The sequence below is a fragment of the Morus notabilis genome, unplaced genomic scaffold, assembly GCF_000414095.1.
Source record: "Morus notabilis unplaced genomic scaffold, ASM41409v2 Scaffold938, whole genome shotgun sequence".
Lineage (NCBI taxonomy): Eukaryota > Viridiplantae > Streptophyta > Magnoliopsida > Rosales > Moraceae > Morus > Morus notabilis.
In genome coordinates, this window is record NW_010358420.1 from 108,242 (window position 1) to 123,137 (window position 14,896).

General features: G+C 31.6%; 1 protein-coding gene across 1 annotated transcript; it reads left to right on the forward strand.

Annotated features, from left to right (window-relative positions):
• Positions 1-4,318: 4,318 nt before the first annotated feature.
• LOC21390698 (cyclic nucleotide-gated ion channel 1) lies at positions 4,319-10,169 on the forward strand. Its single transcript, XM_024161926.1, has 8 exons — positions 4,319-4,356; positions 4,621-4,996; positions 5,084-5,245; positions 6,608-6,903; positions 8,313-8,424; positions 8,745-8,987; positions 9,328-9,579; positions 9,714-10,169. The coding sequence occupies exons 1-8, from the start codon at positions 4,319-4,321 to the stop codon at positions 10,167-10,169; spliced, it is 1,935 nt and encodes a 644-aa protein (XP_024017694.1).
• Positions 10,170-14,896: the final 4,727 nt, after the last annotated feature.

The following is a 14,896-nucleotide window of genomic DNA, read 5'->3' on the forward strand; positions in this document are numbered from 1 at the left end:
CGAATGGTGGAGATGGGAATGGATACCGCTCACGCAGTTATTTTCCGCAGTAAGTTTAAGAAAAATCATGTATATGTCTATATGATTCAAAAGTTTCAAGTATGTATGTTTAAAAAGTATACGTACATATGTATGTTAAGAAAACGAAGGTTGTAACTAACAACCCTAGTTTTGAGTATTTAAGTTTTAGAATGTTACAGTACATGCAACAAATAAATGAATTTTAAACATGACGATTTAAATGAGTAATTTTAGAAGGACTTTAAGATGTACTTGAATTTAAGATTTCTCACGAAATCCGTTTTAAAGTCAAATGAGATGGCCGATTGAAATGACTAGTTTTAGAAAAGCTTTTAAAGAGTATTTAAAACAAGAGTTCAAATGCTATTCCATTTGAAGGATATTCCTAAAAGGTTTTATCTTAACTAAAATTAAGAAAAGCTTTAAGAAATTTAGTGATTCACTTATTTGAAATTATTGTTACAAATTATGAAAGTATTCCTTCTTATATAAAAAAAAAAAAAATGTTCCGCATATTTTAAGAAACCCCAGTAAGTACAAGTTAAAAAGTTAGTAACAGTGGCGGCCTCAAAAGAGGGTCGTCACAATCCTTTCCTTACAGGGCGGTGATTTAGGGAGCAAGCCGTGTAATTTGACTTTCCTTTTTGCTTTTCTGAGTAAAATCCCACAATTTGGTGCTACTTTAATGATAGAATCAGTGCATATTTTTCATAATGCTGAGGTAGCATCTCCACAGCTTGAATAGTTGTTCGGCTAGTCGAGCCTACTGACAAGTAGCGGTCTGTTTCTGGCAGCCGATTTTGTGATTCAACCTCATTCTCCGAGACGTATGAAGACTCGTGTATAATGAGAAATGATGAATGAAATATTTGACCTCAACAGTTAGCCCCTCACTTTGTAGTCGATGATAATCGGCTTAAAGAGTAGTTCGTGTGCTCTGCTAGCCAAAATCAATTTCGGCTACTCAACTGAATGCTCGAGAAGCTCTGGACAAACTCAGATGACTTTGACGGTTCACGCGCGATTCTCTTCCCGACGTTCTTTGGTTCGTACGTCTCTAGACTTTGCCCCTGTTCTTCGATGTGAACCCGTCGGTTCTCAGCCATTTTTGGCTTTCTTATTGATAAAATTCCATATTTTGTAGATGAAATTTCATGATTTAGTGATTTAGGAATAGAATGAACAAAAATTTCTCTTGATTGTCTTGGATTTTGGCCGAACCCATGTTGAATTCTTCTCTGTTGTTCTTGCATGTTTGGTTGTTGCTAGGACCTACAAAACACAAGTTAGGTGAAGGAAAACCAAAAGGAAATAACTTACCTGTGAGAATGGCTGAATTTTTGGAGAAATTTGGGTTTTCTTCCTCGTTGGCCATTGTTGTCATTGGGCAGCCAAACTCCTCGAGCGATGCTCATGACCTTGATTTGCGAGCGGCTCGACGTAAGGAGTTGAAAATTGATGATGAAGGAATTTACATCTAGCGCTATTTGGACAACGACACGGCGTCTGTTGTCACGACGGAGGATGTCAAGGCGTGGTGGAAGCAATATGGCATTCCGGAACATGTGGAACTTCAGGCTCCAGACGGGAATGAGAGGGCGGATAAGCCGAAGGATGGCTGGTTTGGCTTGTATGAGATCTTTCTAATGATCAGATTGAAATTTCTATTGTTGCAGTTGGCTTCGGATGTGCTCTCCCATTTCGAGATAGTGATCGGGTAGCTGATGCCTAATTCGGTGAATAACTTGTTGCATGACTTTTAGTCGCTTTACTACATGAAGCAGAATTCTGATTCCCTCGGCCATTACATGCTTGTGGCCCGAAAGAAGAACAAATTTGACTTCGGAGAGGTGCGAAACTTGGACCGCGAGTAGAAGACCAAGTTTGTAATGGCTCGCCGACCGATTGATGCGGTCGGACTGCCTGTGGTCATCTCCTTTCGTTTTGGGCCGCCAGAGACTTGCACTTGTACTTTACTTGAATTTCATTGAATCTAACCTCTTAGTGCTTTTACAAAGCTTGCTTGGAGTGCATTGCCGAGTTTCACTGTTGAACTGGCGACTCGAATGGATCGGGTGATGAAGGAACACCTCGGTTCTGTGCAGGTGGCCTCGCAGACTCGTAATGTGAAAAAAATTTCCCATTAATTTTGACTTACTGGTGCTAACTTTGATTCTTCTCTTTGTAGTTGCCAAGACCAAGAAAATTGATACGTCGAAGGATGAATTGGCAGCTCGAATCAGAAGAGGTAAGTCTTCGGTTGGCCGCGACAAGAATGTGCTGCCGCCAAGCAAGACACTTTGCATCTGGTGAGTCGACTCATCGCTCGGCTATCCGATCCCCTTCCTCGCCGACAAGCGTTCCCCTTGCGAAAAGGAAGAGGGGTGAGGCCGAGCCTTTCACTCTGGAGCTGTCGGAAACTCTTTCATTCCAGTGGGACCAAACAGCTGCTTCTCGATTCGACGTGTTGATGGTGACTCAAGCCGATGTTGACTACTATTTCAGCTACTCGTTCTAGGAAAAAAATTAGATATTAGCATACCTTCAAATCCCTAACTTCAAGAGTTTGATTTTAAATGTAGAACGTCCATAAAATTAGTAAAATGGACAAATTTTCACCACATTTGAATGCTTAGTTGATAAAAAATAAAAAAAATAAAAAATAAAAAATAAAAACATGCTTGTGTGGGTAGTTAGTGTATAGGATAAAAAATGAAAATCTCTCCCCTTTCCCTCTTTCTTTCTTGAACGAGAAGATGCAGATGTCTCACGTTAATTTTCATTTTCTTTTTTTAATTTTTTTTTATTCTCTTTTCTTTTAATGTTTATTATTTTAGAGAAAGGGTATTTTTGGACAACCAATCAAATTCCAAGAGTATGCGCCAAAACTTATAACTTTTAAATATAGAAAACTATAAAGAATCAGCCACTTAAATCTTGAAGATTTAGTGGAAAATTCAATTATAATTATTTCCAATAATTACACATTGGAATTTTCTCGGGTGTCGCAAGGAGATTGTGGGAAAATGAGTTTACGTTTTTAAAATTTTGGTTTTTTTTATTTAATTTTTTTATATTAAAAGGGCAAAGTTATCGATAAAGAAAATACATTGCTTCTCTCTTTCACCTCGTAAAGCTCATATTCCTCTCTCTCAAATTATTGTTTCTTTATTTAAAAGAGGTTCTCGTCATTAATTAAAAACTAAAAGATGGATTCTTTTCTTTTTCTTTCCAAGAACATTACAAAGAAAATACATTGCTTCTCTCTTTTTCGTACTAAAGTAGACATTCCTCACTCTCTAGTTATTGTATTTTATCTATAATTTAAAGAAGTCCATGTCGTTAAACTAAAAGAGGGACATTGTCCGTTGACAGCGAGCCAATAGTTGCAGTGTTACATACATACATACATACATACATATATATACATATATATATTAAGTGAAATATTAACCCAAAAAGGAAAATACCTTGCTTCTCTCTTTTTTACCTTAGAAAAGTACGCATTCCTCTCTCTCTCTCTCTCTCTCTCCTAGACTTTCCTCTTCATTAGGCAGGTGGACTACAATGTTGTTCATATATATGTTTTACTGGTGAGTAGAGGGGAAGATTATCTCAATTGCTTGCACTTATTTGTGAGTCATTGTCGTTCAACCCTTGCTTGATATTTTCTCACAGTTGCTTTAGTATTTTGCTTTTCATTTTTCCTTTGGGGCTAATAAAGCAACAATATTTACATTTTTGTTTTGTTAGAATTTATTCAATTTTTACATTTTCTTGCCCAATCTATTTATTTTTACAATATTTTAATTTTACTTGTTTTAGAGATTCCATAATTTTTGTTTACCAAAAAATATAATTTTGTCTAATATGTTGTTTGGCTCCTGCTATATAATACACTCATTAGACACTATTACACATTACAATATACCCGTACCACATTCTGTAATATACCAAAACAAAGAGTGTTTGGATCGAAATATTTTTTAATTGGCTCAAAAATTTGTATTTTATAAGTTGATTGTTTTTAAGATTTTAAACTATAATCTCTCTCTTATAGCGACGCTTCCCTTACCAAATGGAGTAGTGGCCAAAATTTTGTTTTTACATTTCACTATTCGAGAACTGTACCATCTCTTTAATTATTTATAGTCTTCGTAAATCTCATACCTTCTTGCACTTCTTTTTCTTTTCTTTTTTTTTTCGCTCGTTTTATGTTTTTGGGTTAAGTTTTAGTGTCTTAACATCTGTTTTCTTTTCAGAAGCTTTGCTAGTTTTCTCCGCTATTGCATCACTTATGGGCAATCTTGATGACGAAGCCATCGTAGCACTGCGGTTAGTGTGGTTCCTTACTTCCATTTATAACTTTCAATTTATCTTGTTTTAATTTCTTAGCAAGTGTAAATAAATAATATATGTAAATTTTGGAAAATATATGCTTTTAACTCTTGTACTTGTACTAGAGTTTCTCGCGCGCATTTTTGGTTATTTTGTCCCTAAATGAAGCAGTTTGCATGTTTAATGCACCAAATAAAGTTGTTTAACGTTAGCTGCAAGAAAAACAAGTAATTTGGAGTTTGCATTATTTTTATTGATCAGAGTTGTGGAGGAGAATCAAGTAGTAGATCAGGAGCCTAAATCGAAGAAGACAAAGATATTGGAGCAAATATTGAACCCAAACCCTTGGTCACCATGGAGCAAGATATTTCTAATATCGTGTGTGATTGGGGTGGCAATCGATCCGTTCTTTCTTTACATTCCCATTTTAGACGAGGATAAAAAATGCGTGAAAATGGACGAAAAGATGAAGACTTTTGCTCTTTTTGTGCGAACTGCCACCGATATGGCCTATGTTTTGCATTTCACGGTTAGAATTGGCAGTGCCTTTGCAATGGCTAAGGACTCGTCAATCTTCGATGTACTTCCCTGGTCTTACCTTCTAATCGATATCTTAGCCATTCTTCCCATCCCACAGGCAAGGCCAAGTTTGGTATAGTTATAAGTTTTTACCTACTTTTGAATACCAACTTTTGAGAGGGTATTTTTGTAATTTGCGCTGCAGGTGGTGGTGATTGGTTTCTTTGGTAAATTGGCTGGCTTGAGATCTTTGACAGCAAGAAGGCTCCTAAACTTTGTTATCCTTTTCGCATATGTGCCAAGGATTCTTCGTATTTACTTTTCTGCCATGGATGTTGGAAGAACTTTTGGCTCGCTCACTAGACGTGTATGGGGTTAGAGGTGCCTTTAATTTCTGTCTCTACATCCTTGGTGGTCATGTAAGTATATTTTTAATATTGTATGGTCCTTTCTAGGGTTCAGTTGTTTTGAAAAAATGTACATACCCGTTTGAAAACATTTCTCAGAAATGATTACAAAAATACTGAATAGGTGTTTGGTAAAAGTATTTTAAAAAAAATAGCATTGAGAATTATATTTGATGTGCCACCAACTTTGAGAATAAAGTATATTTTGAAATGGTTTTCAGAATGTTTAAACTTTTTAAGTGGGTTTTTAGGAGGGTTTTTGAAGATTTTGGGAAGATGTTTTAAAAGCTTATTTTTCAAAAGTTTGGCCCAAAATTTTACTAAACTGCTATTAGCTATCAAAAAGGGAGATTTTCTGGTACATTTAGAGTACCAGTAGGCTAGGTTTTTTTAATAGTTAGATTTGTGTATTTTTTTTATTTTTACGTGATTTTATGTAAATATGATGCATAAAAAATCTAACCTATCAGTATTTTGGGATACCGGAGAAGGTTCCATCCAAAAATCCAAAAAAGCTTTTCCAAATGTATACTAATTTCAAATAAATCTAGGGATATTTACATTACTACAGCCTACTTGAAGGGCCTTACATTTGTATAATTTTCTTTTTTTGGGGAAAAGTCATTTTTCTTTAAATTCGTCAATACATATATGCAACAAAACAAAAACTTTTCATATCCAATCATAGTGACTTGTCTGCATGTCGGCGGTAGTAAAAACTTTTCTCTTCAAAATTTCTTTCACGAATCACAAATCCTTCAGAATTAATAATGTAAATTGCCATCAAAATCTGAATTAAAAGAACAATAATTTTTAAGAAAATTTTTGACACGTAACTTTTTGTGGGAAGCGTTTGAATTCATCCCTATTCTTCTGCAAATATAGGACATAGTAAATTTTAGAAGGTAATATATTTTTTTAATATTGGGGTATGTAATGGGTATTTTTTTGAATATTATTGTCCTTAAAAGTAATTTAATTAATAGATATTTTAGTAATATAAAAAAGAGGTCTGTGAAAAATAGAAAAAGTGAGTGCTAATAAACGCATCCTAATAATTATTATATGTCATGTTAAGAAAAATAACTGGTCAATTATAAAAAGAAAAATTAATTCATATTGGTCAAATTTTAATTTAGACTAAAAAAAGAAGTAAAATTGGTTTTTTAGTTATAAAGTAGGAAAACAGTGATTAATATCTGTCATGTTGGGAAAAATAAAAATCTCGTTTCAAATACTGCATTGTGCTAAATAAAAGACATTTAAAAAGGTGAAATGTCCTCTAGTCTAATAAATTATAATTTGATTGTATTGTATGATAGGTGTACGGTGCCCTTTATTATCTATATTCTATTTTTCGGGAGACAAATTGCTGGAATGATGCTTGTAAAAGCGAAGCTGGGTGTGTTTCTAGTGCCATCTTTGACTGTGACAAATACATCACCACTCCCTCGAGAAATTTGACACTTTTGAAAGAGAAATGCCCTGTAGATCCTCCAAATGCAGAGGTGTATGATTTTGGAATATTTGCTAACGCCATTGGGGCACATATTTTTGGAGCAGGAGATTTTCTCAAAAAACTCATTCACTGCTTTTGGTGGGGCCTGCGTAATATGAGGTTTGGAATTGAATCACTTTTGAGTTTTAAATTTTTAAGATTTGAGTCATTCAGGATTCGTTTGGTACGATAATTCAAATCAAGGTAATTCTAATCATGATTCTAGAATTAGAACTATGATTCTAGAATCAAAACTATGATTCATGATTTTGGGTTCATATCATGATTCTTAAATGATGATTCAGAATCAGGAGTTTGAATCACCTTAAATTTAAGAGGGGGGTGGTTTTAGAATCATGATTTAAGCTAGTTTAAAACATCACATCAGATTCTGAATCATGATTCAGAATCATCCAAACCAAACACTGATTTTGAATTATGATTCAGAATCACTGTAAACAAACACTAATTCTGAATTAGGATCTAGAATTATGATTCTGGATCCACTCCCAAACGCACCCTCACTGATTCAAATTAATGTTTGTAAGGGAATGATTCAAATTTTAAGTTACAAAATTTAAACTATTGAATTATTCAAATTCAATAAATTAGTTTTTTTTTTTCTAAAAAAAATATTATAATTCTAACTCTAACATAAATAGTGAAAGGGCTCACATTTTGATTTATTCTACTTTCTTTTATAGTTCAATTCAAACTAATTTATCCAAACATAAATTTAAATTTTTTATAAAAAAAATTCGGATTCTAATTTCAAACATATTTCCAAATACAAAATCAATTTTTTTACAAAATTCTCACTAATTCAAATTTTATAATTCAAATCACATAATTTAAATGTTTAAAACTTAAATTATTGAACCAAATGCCCAACATATATGAAAATTCTATAATATCTGCTCGGCCTTGTTTGTATCAGTATGAATTGAGATTAGAGATTGTAATTCAATTTTATTTAATATGAAATAATAATTCTATCCAATGTTATATACATATTTTATGACCCAATCTAGACGCATATGAATAAAACATAGCACTATAATTAACGTTTGACCAACAATGCATTTTACTTTTGAGTTTTTTTGGCACAAATCGTCATTGGACTATTATAGGCTTTTAAGTATTTTGGTTTCTCAATTTTTTATTTTTTATTTTTTTTATAGCACAAATAGTCCTTATAGCAACAATGTTGCCTACCTAGGTCCTAGAATAACTAATGAAGTAATAAAAATTTCGAGTTTTGAGGACCGAAACTCAGTAGCTCAAACAGTTAAGGGATCTTTCGTGCAAATATTTGATTTAATACAGACATGAGAAACCTAATGGACCAACAACATTGTTATATGTTTTAGGGACAATTTACTTTAAAAAAATAAATAAATAAATAAAAATAAAAAAAATAAAAAATAAAAATAAAAATCCCTGTAATCTTTAAACACGTTTTGGATATATCGTTTTGCGGCATGCTTTTATTGCGCACATCCCTTAATGTATTGCATTCCTGTTTGCAGCTCTCTTGGCCAAAATCTGGAGACAAGTGGCTTTACTTGGGAAAACTGCTTCTCAATTTTTATTTCTCTCACGGGATTGCTTATAGTTTTATACCTTATTGGAAATCTACAGGTAATTTATCGAAATTCCAAAAAAAGAAACTAAATAGAATTCATATATCAAAATCAGCTTATTTCTTATTTCTTTTCTCTTTAAAAATATAAATGTAGATAAAATCCTGATAAATTAATGCGCGATAATTTAATAATCGCGATAAAATAATATGCTTAGGACTAGTGGATCCAGAAATTTGTTTGAAAAGTTAAAGTTCTTAAAAAATAAATAAACAAATATTTAGGTGATCTGGGGTATAATTTCCCCAAATTAGGCTTTGATTATTTAATCAAATAAAATTATTTGTTGTTTTTATAATTTGTAAAATATATATGCAGACATATATGCAATTGCAAACCACACAAGCGGAGGAAACAAGAAAGAAGATGAATGACAAAGAACAGGAAATAAGATCATATCTATCAAATTATAAACTCCCTAAGCATAAGATGAAAATTGTCATGCAATTATTGCATAGTACAATTGAAGAAGAAGACGAAGATCGCTATTCGAAACTAAAACATTTGCTTTCTCTTCTTGAAGAGAGTAAAGAGAGCCATGATCGTCAGCAGACGACTGAGGTTTGAATAAATTACGAGTTTTCATCCTAATTCTATCTTTTTCCTTAATATTAATTGTACATCGATCAAATCTTACTTGACCTGTTATTAGTTGAAACATTTTTGTCACTTTAAAATTACTCGAAAGTTGTTAAAATCCTACATTCGTTGGCGATATTTGTATGAATATCCACTTAATAAGGTAGGATCGGTTTTACTAGGTTGAGTTAGAGTCAATATCTTTTGAATTTTGTATTAAAAAAAAAGTCTCATTCTAAAATTTGGTGGACTTAACAAAAATTAAATATTTTGGACTTAATTTTGAGATGAACTAATGATTTTCTTCTTGATTAAAATCCAGTCCTTTGCAGAGTGGATGACTAATGTATTGGATGAGAAGAAACTTGAGCAGAGGACATTAGAACGATCAGCAGAGCTATGGATTTCGAGAAATAAAATCTGTGGTAATAATTTAAGAAAGACGATTATGGGATACGTTCGACTGAGAATGCGACATGGAAAAGATGTTGACATCGGAAATCTACTTCCTGTTCTTCCTTTGTCTCATCGAATGTCTCTGAAGAAACACCTTTGCTGGGATACGCTAAACAAAGTAGGCAGAATTAAAGATTGCAATTTATATATCTTCTTAATTGTTGTGTTTGCTGCAGATTATTACACACACACACACACACACATATATATATATATGAATTCGTAAATATATATATATATATATACATGCAGGTGCCAATGCTTGAAAATTTGGATACAAAGGTGTACGAAACAATTTGCAACTACGTAAGGCCAAAGATATATCAAGAGAATAGTTATATTATTCGAAAGGGAGAACCGATTGGGTTTATGCTCTTCTTCACGCAAGGAGTTGTTTGGAGCTTCGAAGAAACCAACCATCCGGAGCGTCTTGAAAGAGGTGATTATTATGGCGAACAACTTTTGGAATGGCGATTGAAATCAACTTCTTATTCGGCCTTTCCAATGTCAAGTAGAAATGTGATGTCGCAGACAAAGGTTGAAGCCCTAGCTCTTACGGCCACTGACCTGGATCATGTTCTCTCCAAATGCTGGTCAAAGTTTTCGCACTCAACTCCTTCTGTGTTGGAGGGTTTGACTCCGTTCGCAATTCGTTCCATGCGAGAACTCAGGCGCCGACACAATTTTGAGTTACAAAATGAAGCTTAGCAATCAAACAAGAAAATAATTGGAGAAGAAATGCTTTCTGTTAGAACATGAGCTACAAGTCGCTTCTTTATTTGTTATTGGGCCTGACATGCTGGCTTTAGGAGTCGCATATTAATGCCAGGTTTGGTGGAGGAATGAAAAATGAATGAGAACAATGAAAAATGTAACTCATAGTGACAATGTAAATAACTAGTGTAACTTATAAGAACTGATATATAAAAGTACCAAATGAGACTTGTGACGTCAAATCACACTATCTACTTAATCTAATCTTTTTTCTCTTCCTTCTTGTTTCTTTTAAACCAATTATCATGGTAAAAGAGCTATATTTTACACTGGTTATAAATTATATTATTTGTTATAGGGTTACTGAGGTAATCATTACTTAAATATGAGAAAACAAAGCACCAAGTAATCAAATAAACCAAAGCTTTCTCTATGTTCTATTTTTTATTTAAATGGATTGCATTCAATTAAAAAAAAAACCTAATTCGATAACTACACATTATTTCAAGAACATGCATAATAAAGCCTAAACTAGATCACTTAAAAAATTCAAAAGGATTATAGTTCTGTCGTATTACATTCTTTCAATTAGTCTTTATATAGATGTGATGAATACGTCATTCATAAAAAAAATAATGAAATTGAAAGGTAATTGTTGATATTTGATTAAACAGTATTTTATATTTAATTGGGAATGGTTTACAATATTATCAATTGAGAAAATTAAATTTATCAAAAATATAATTGTTATTGTTTGTATTCTACATTTACTATATTAGTCAATTAAACTTGCCAATCACATTTAATGTATTAGAGCCAACTCAACTTGTCAACCACATTTAATATAAAAATACTTTATTTTTATGTTTTTAAGTTAACAATGATACAATTTTATGATTTATACAAATATTATTTACATATTAAATAGAAACTTTTATAAAACATTTATTTATAGTAAAAGTGTCATGCAATTAACGTTAAATATAATTACTTTCAAAACTACGTGAAAGACCTTATGATATTAAAATTATATTATATGCTTATTGTTCATGAGAAGTTTGTTATTAATCACTTAGAAACAAAAATTTCTAAAATGCATTAAATGTTTGAGTTTTGCTCATACTAATTTTAACAGTAATTATGCAAATCTCATACTTCACATTTTTATATTTGATATCACGTTGCATCTGATTTTTACAACATTTTGTTTGCTAACGAAATATTAAAAGTATTATAATGATCAACACATAACATTCTGCGTGCATAAAATCTTTTATCTTTCTATACATATATCTTCCATAATTTTCTAATCTTACTCTTCATATTAAACTATATTACATATTCGACAAGTAATGATTGGTCGACAATTTACATCCATAATCTTTTACAAATGTTAACATTCTCTATTAATTGTATTTGTTTAACTATCATATCTCCTATAAATAACTCATGTGATATAAAAGTAATTCACCTTTCTTATCTATTATCATTACTGTATGATTAAGTCAACTAAGTGTGAAGTAAAATTAGAAGTTTAAGCAATAAGCTTATTGATTCAAAAAAGAAATGCATATATGCTTTTCGTAATATTTTTATATGTTTTTATCAAATTAAATTTCATGCAATGCTTTAAAATATCCAAAGATACTAACTCTGTGACACAAGTATTTAGAATATAATACTACACGAGAGATCTTATACTATTAAAATGATGTTAGACTAGTTTTTATTAATGAGAAATGTGTTGTTGATACTTAGAAATAGAGATTCAAAAATTACATTGATGAAATGTTAAAGTTGTTATCTTGCTAAAGTAAATTTTAATTATAAAAATCTCATATTTCACATTTGTTATATTCGTCAACATGAATCTTATATCTAATTTTTATAATTTTTTTTATAAACGAAATTTTATTTATATAATATTGATTCTCATGTCACATTCTGCATATATATCTTCCATAAATGAAATCTTTTGTATATTATTTATCTTCTATAATTTTCTAATCTTATCTTATCATGTTTGTCTATATTATATATTTGACATGTTAAAATTGATTGACAATTCACATCCACAATATACTATAACTTTGATAACATTCTATATCAACCATATTTATTTAAATGTCATATCTTGTATAAAGAATTCATGGGACATACATGTAATCCAACTTTCTTATTTCTTACCATAAACGTATGTTCAAGCCAATTAAGTGTTAAATGAAATTTGAAGTAAGACAACAAACTCATTCATTTGAAACACAAATGCATATTTGCTATTCATAAAAACATATTTACATGTTTTATCAAATTAAAATTCATGTGATGTTTTTAAAATATCAAAAAATATTAATTCTACGACACACATATTGAGAATATGAGGCAGTGTGAGAGATTTTATATTATTAAAATGAGAAGTTTGTTGTTTATTTTTAGAAATATGACTTCAAAAATTGCATTGACAAAATGTTAAAGTTTTGATCATGCTAATGTTAATTTTCATTATAAAAATCTCACCTTTCACATTTGTTATATTTGACATTATTAATATAATATCTACTTTTTACAATATCATATTTATAAATGAAATCATGCATGTATAATATTGATCCCCATGTCTCATTTTTTATTTATAAAACTTGTTGTCTTTTTACATCATATATTTTCTGTAATTTTTAGATCTTATCTTATCATGTTCGTCTATATTAAAAGTTCAAAATGTTATTATTTATATTGTATATTTATTATATTAACTAATAAAACTTGTCAATCATATTTATTGTATTAAAGCCAACTCACTTGTCAACCGCATTTAATATTGATTGTTGGCATTGTATTCAATATTTTTCATATTTGTCCATATTATACATCTCATATTTACCATATATTTCATATGGTTGATATCTTATCTCTTCCATATTTGTCCACACATAACATTCATATTTATGAAACTTCTTTTCACTTTATGTCATGCATTAACTGTAATTTCACGTATCTAATATTTTAGTTTATCTGTATTTTAAATTATATTTATTAGTAGATATTAAACATTTTATATCTAAAACAGTTTTAATATCTCTTCTCTACCATATTTACTTGAAGTCTCACAATTAAATAAGTTGTTTATCTAACATAACCACTGGGTAGCGGTCAAGCATATATCCAAGTACCTTAGGAAAATTAGGAATGATATGCTGGTATATTCCGGGGAGGATCTGACTCCTCTAGGATATACGGACTCAGATTTTCAATCATGTTTGGATTCGAGGAAATTGACTTCGGGTTTTGTCTTTACTCTAGCCGGTGGTTCTATCGTTTAGAGGAGTGTCAAGCAAACGTGCACTACTGACTCAACGATGGAAACCGAGTATGTGGCAGCCAGTAATGCTTCGAAAGAAGCAGTGTGGCTCCATAAGTTTCTAATGGATCTTGAGGTAGTTACTAGTGTGGATAAGCCATTGGGACTGTACTATGATAGCAGTGCGACAATAGTTAACACCAAAGAGCCAAAATTTCAAAAATGAGTAAGCATAAACATGAAGTATCATGTGATAAGGAGTTTCATTGAAGAAGGGCATGTGGAAATATATAAGATCGCATCAGAGGACGATGTAGTTGACCCGTTCACAAAGGCCATACTGGCTAAGGTCTTTGAGAAACATGTCGAGGTTATGGGAATGCGTAGCATGTCACATTTACTCACTTAAGTGCAAGTGGGAGATTGTTAGCGTTTATACCCTTAAGAATAAATGTAACAATGCCTTTTGAGACATTTTGTCTATTAATAAAGATTTATTTATTTCATATATCTTTGTATTGTCCTCTTTACATTCATCTTAGTTGGATGTATAATAAGCAAACTGGAAGTCTGAGACTGTCATTCTAAATCTTTAGATCGTGCATGTAATGAGAAGAACATGTGGAAGACAGGAATCTAAATATGATAGTCTAAATAATATGATCTGCAATCGAGGGAATAAAGTTAGGCATTTTATTCATGTTAAGATTGTTATGTTGTCTACTTCCTAATGGAGACGGCTTGTCTTGGTCATCGGAGGGGGACTCCATGGGTAGAGACATTGATATAGTTCCTAGTGGTGGAATCTATATTGGATCGGACTAAAGATGAATTGTTTTAATTAATAATTTCATTGAATAAAACAAGTCACTTTTGACGTGTTATATCGGGTCATCTTAATCCTTAGGATGGATAATGAACTTGTATGCTTGACTTATATGCTTTGATGTACCAAAGGGAGACATCCTAACAATATGTAAAGGTACACTTACATGTACGTTGGGGGTATGACTCTTGTATGTGTATTTATTATTCATAGATATGGAATTCTCCTATAAAGAGGCAATGATATCCTTTTATACATTATCTATGGATTAGAAAATACGAGCGCTCGGCGGCCATTAGAGTACTTTGAGTTATCTAATGGTTTACTATTTATATTGGTACGAATAGTGATTTTCTGATGGAGTGGTAATAAAACATAAGATAAATATAATCGAGAAGGTAAAACAAAACTTGACCTTAAGTCGATTATGGATATCTTATGGGGGATAATACACTAATATAATGAGTCATAGATGAGAGCTTGTTTTATATATGTCCATCGGGTCCCTTTGCTAGCTTACATAATTTTCTGTAACGATACAGCGTATTTCCTAGATATTGGTAACTTATGTTATTTCCGTAATAAGGTTCAAAGTCT

Bases quoted from the DNA above. Each gene is read 5' to 3' on its own strand.
- LOC21390698 (XM_024161926.1), top strand. From the start codon at position 4,319: ATGGGCAATCTTGATGACGAAGCCATCGTAGCACTGCG. The intron at 5,246-6,607 runs GTATGGGGTTAG...ATTGTATGATAG, and splicing joins TTGGCTCGCTCACTAGACGT to GTGTACGGTGCCCTTTATTA. The intron at 9,580-9,713 runs GTAGGCAGAATT...ATATACATGCAG, and splicing joins GCTGGGATACGCTAAACAAA to GTGCCAATGCTTGAAAATTT.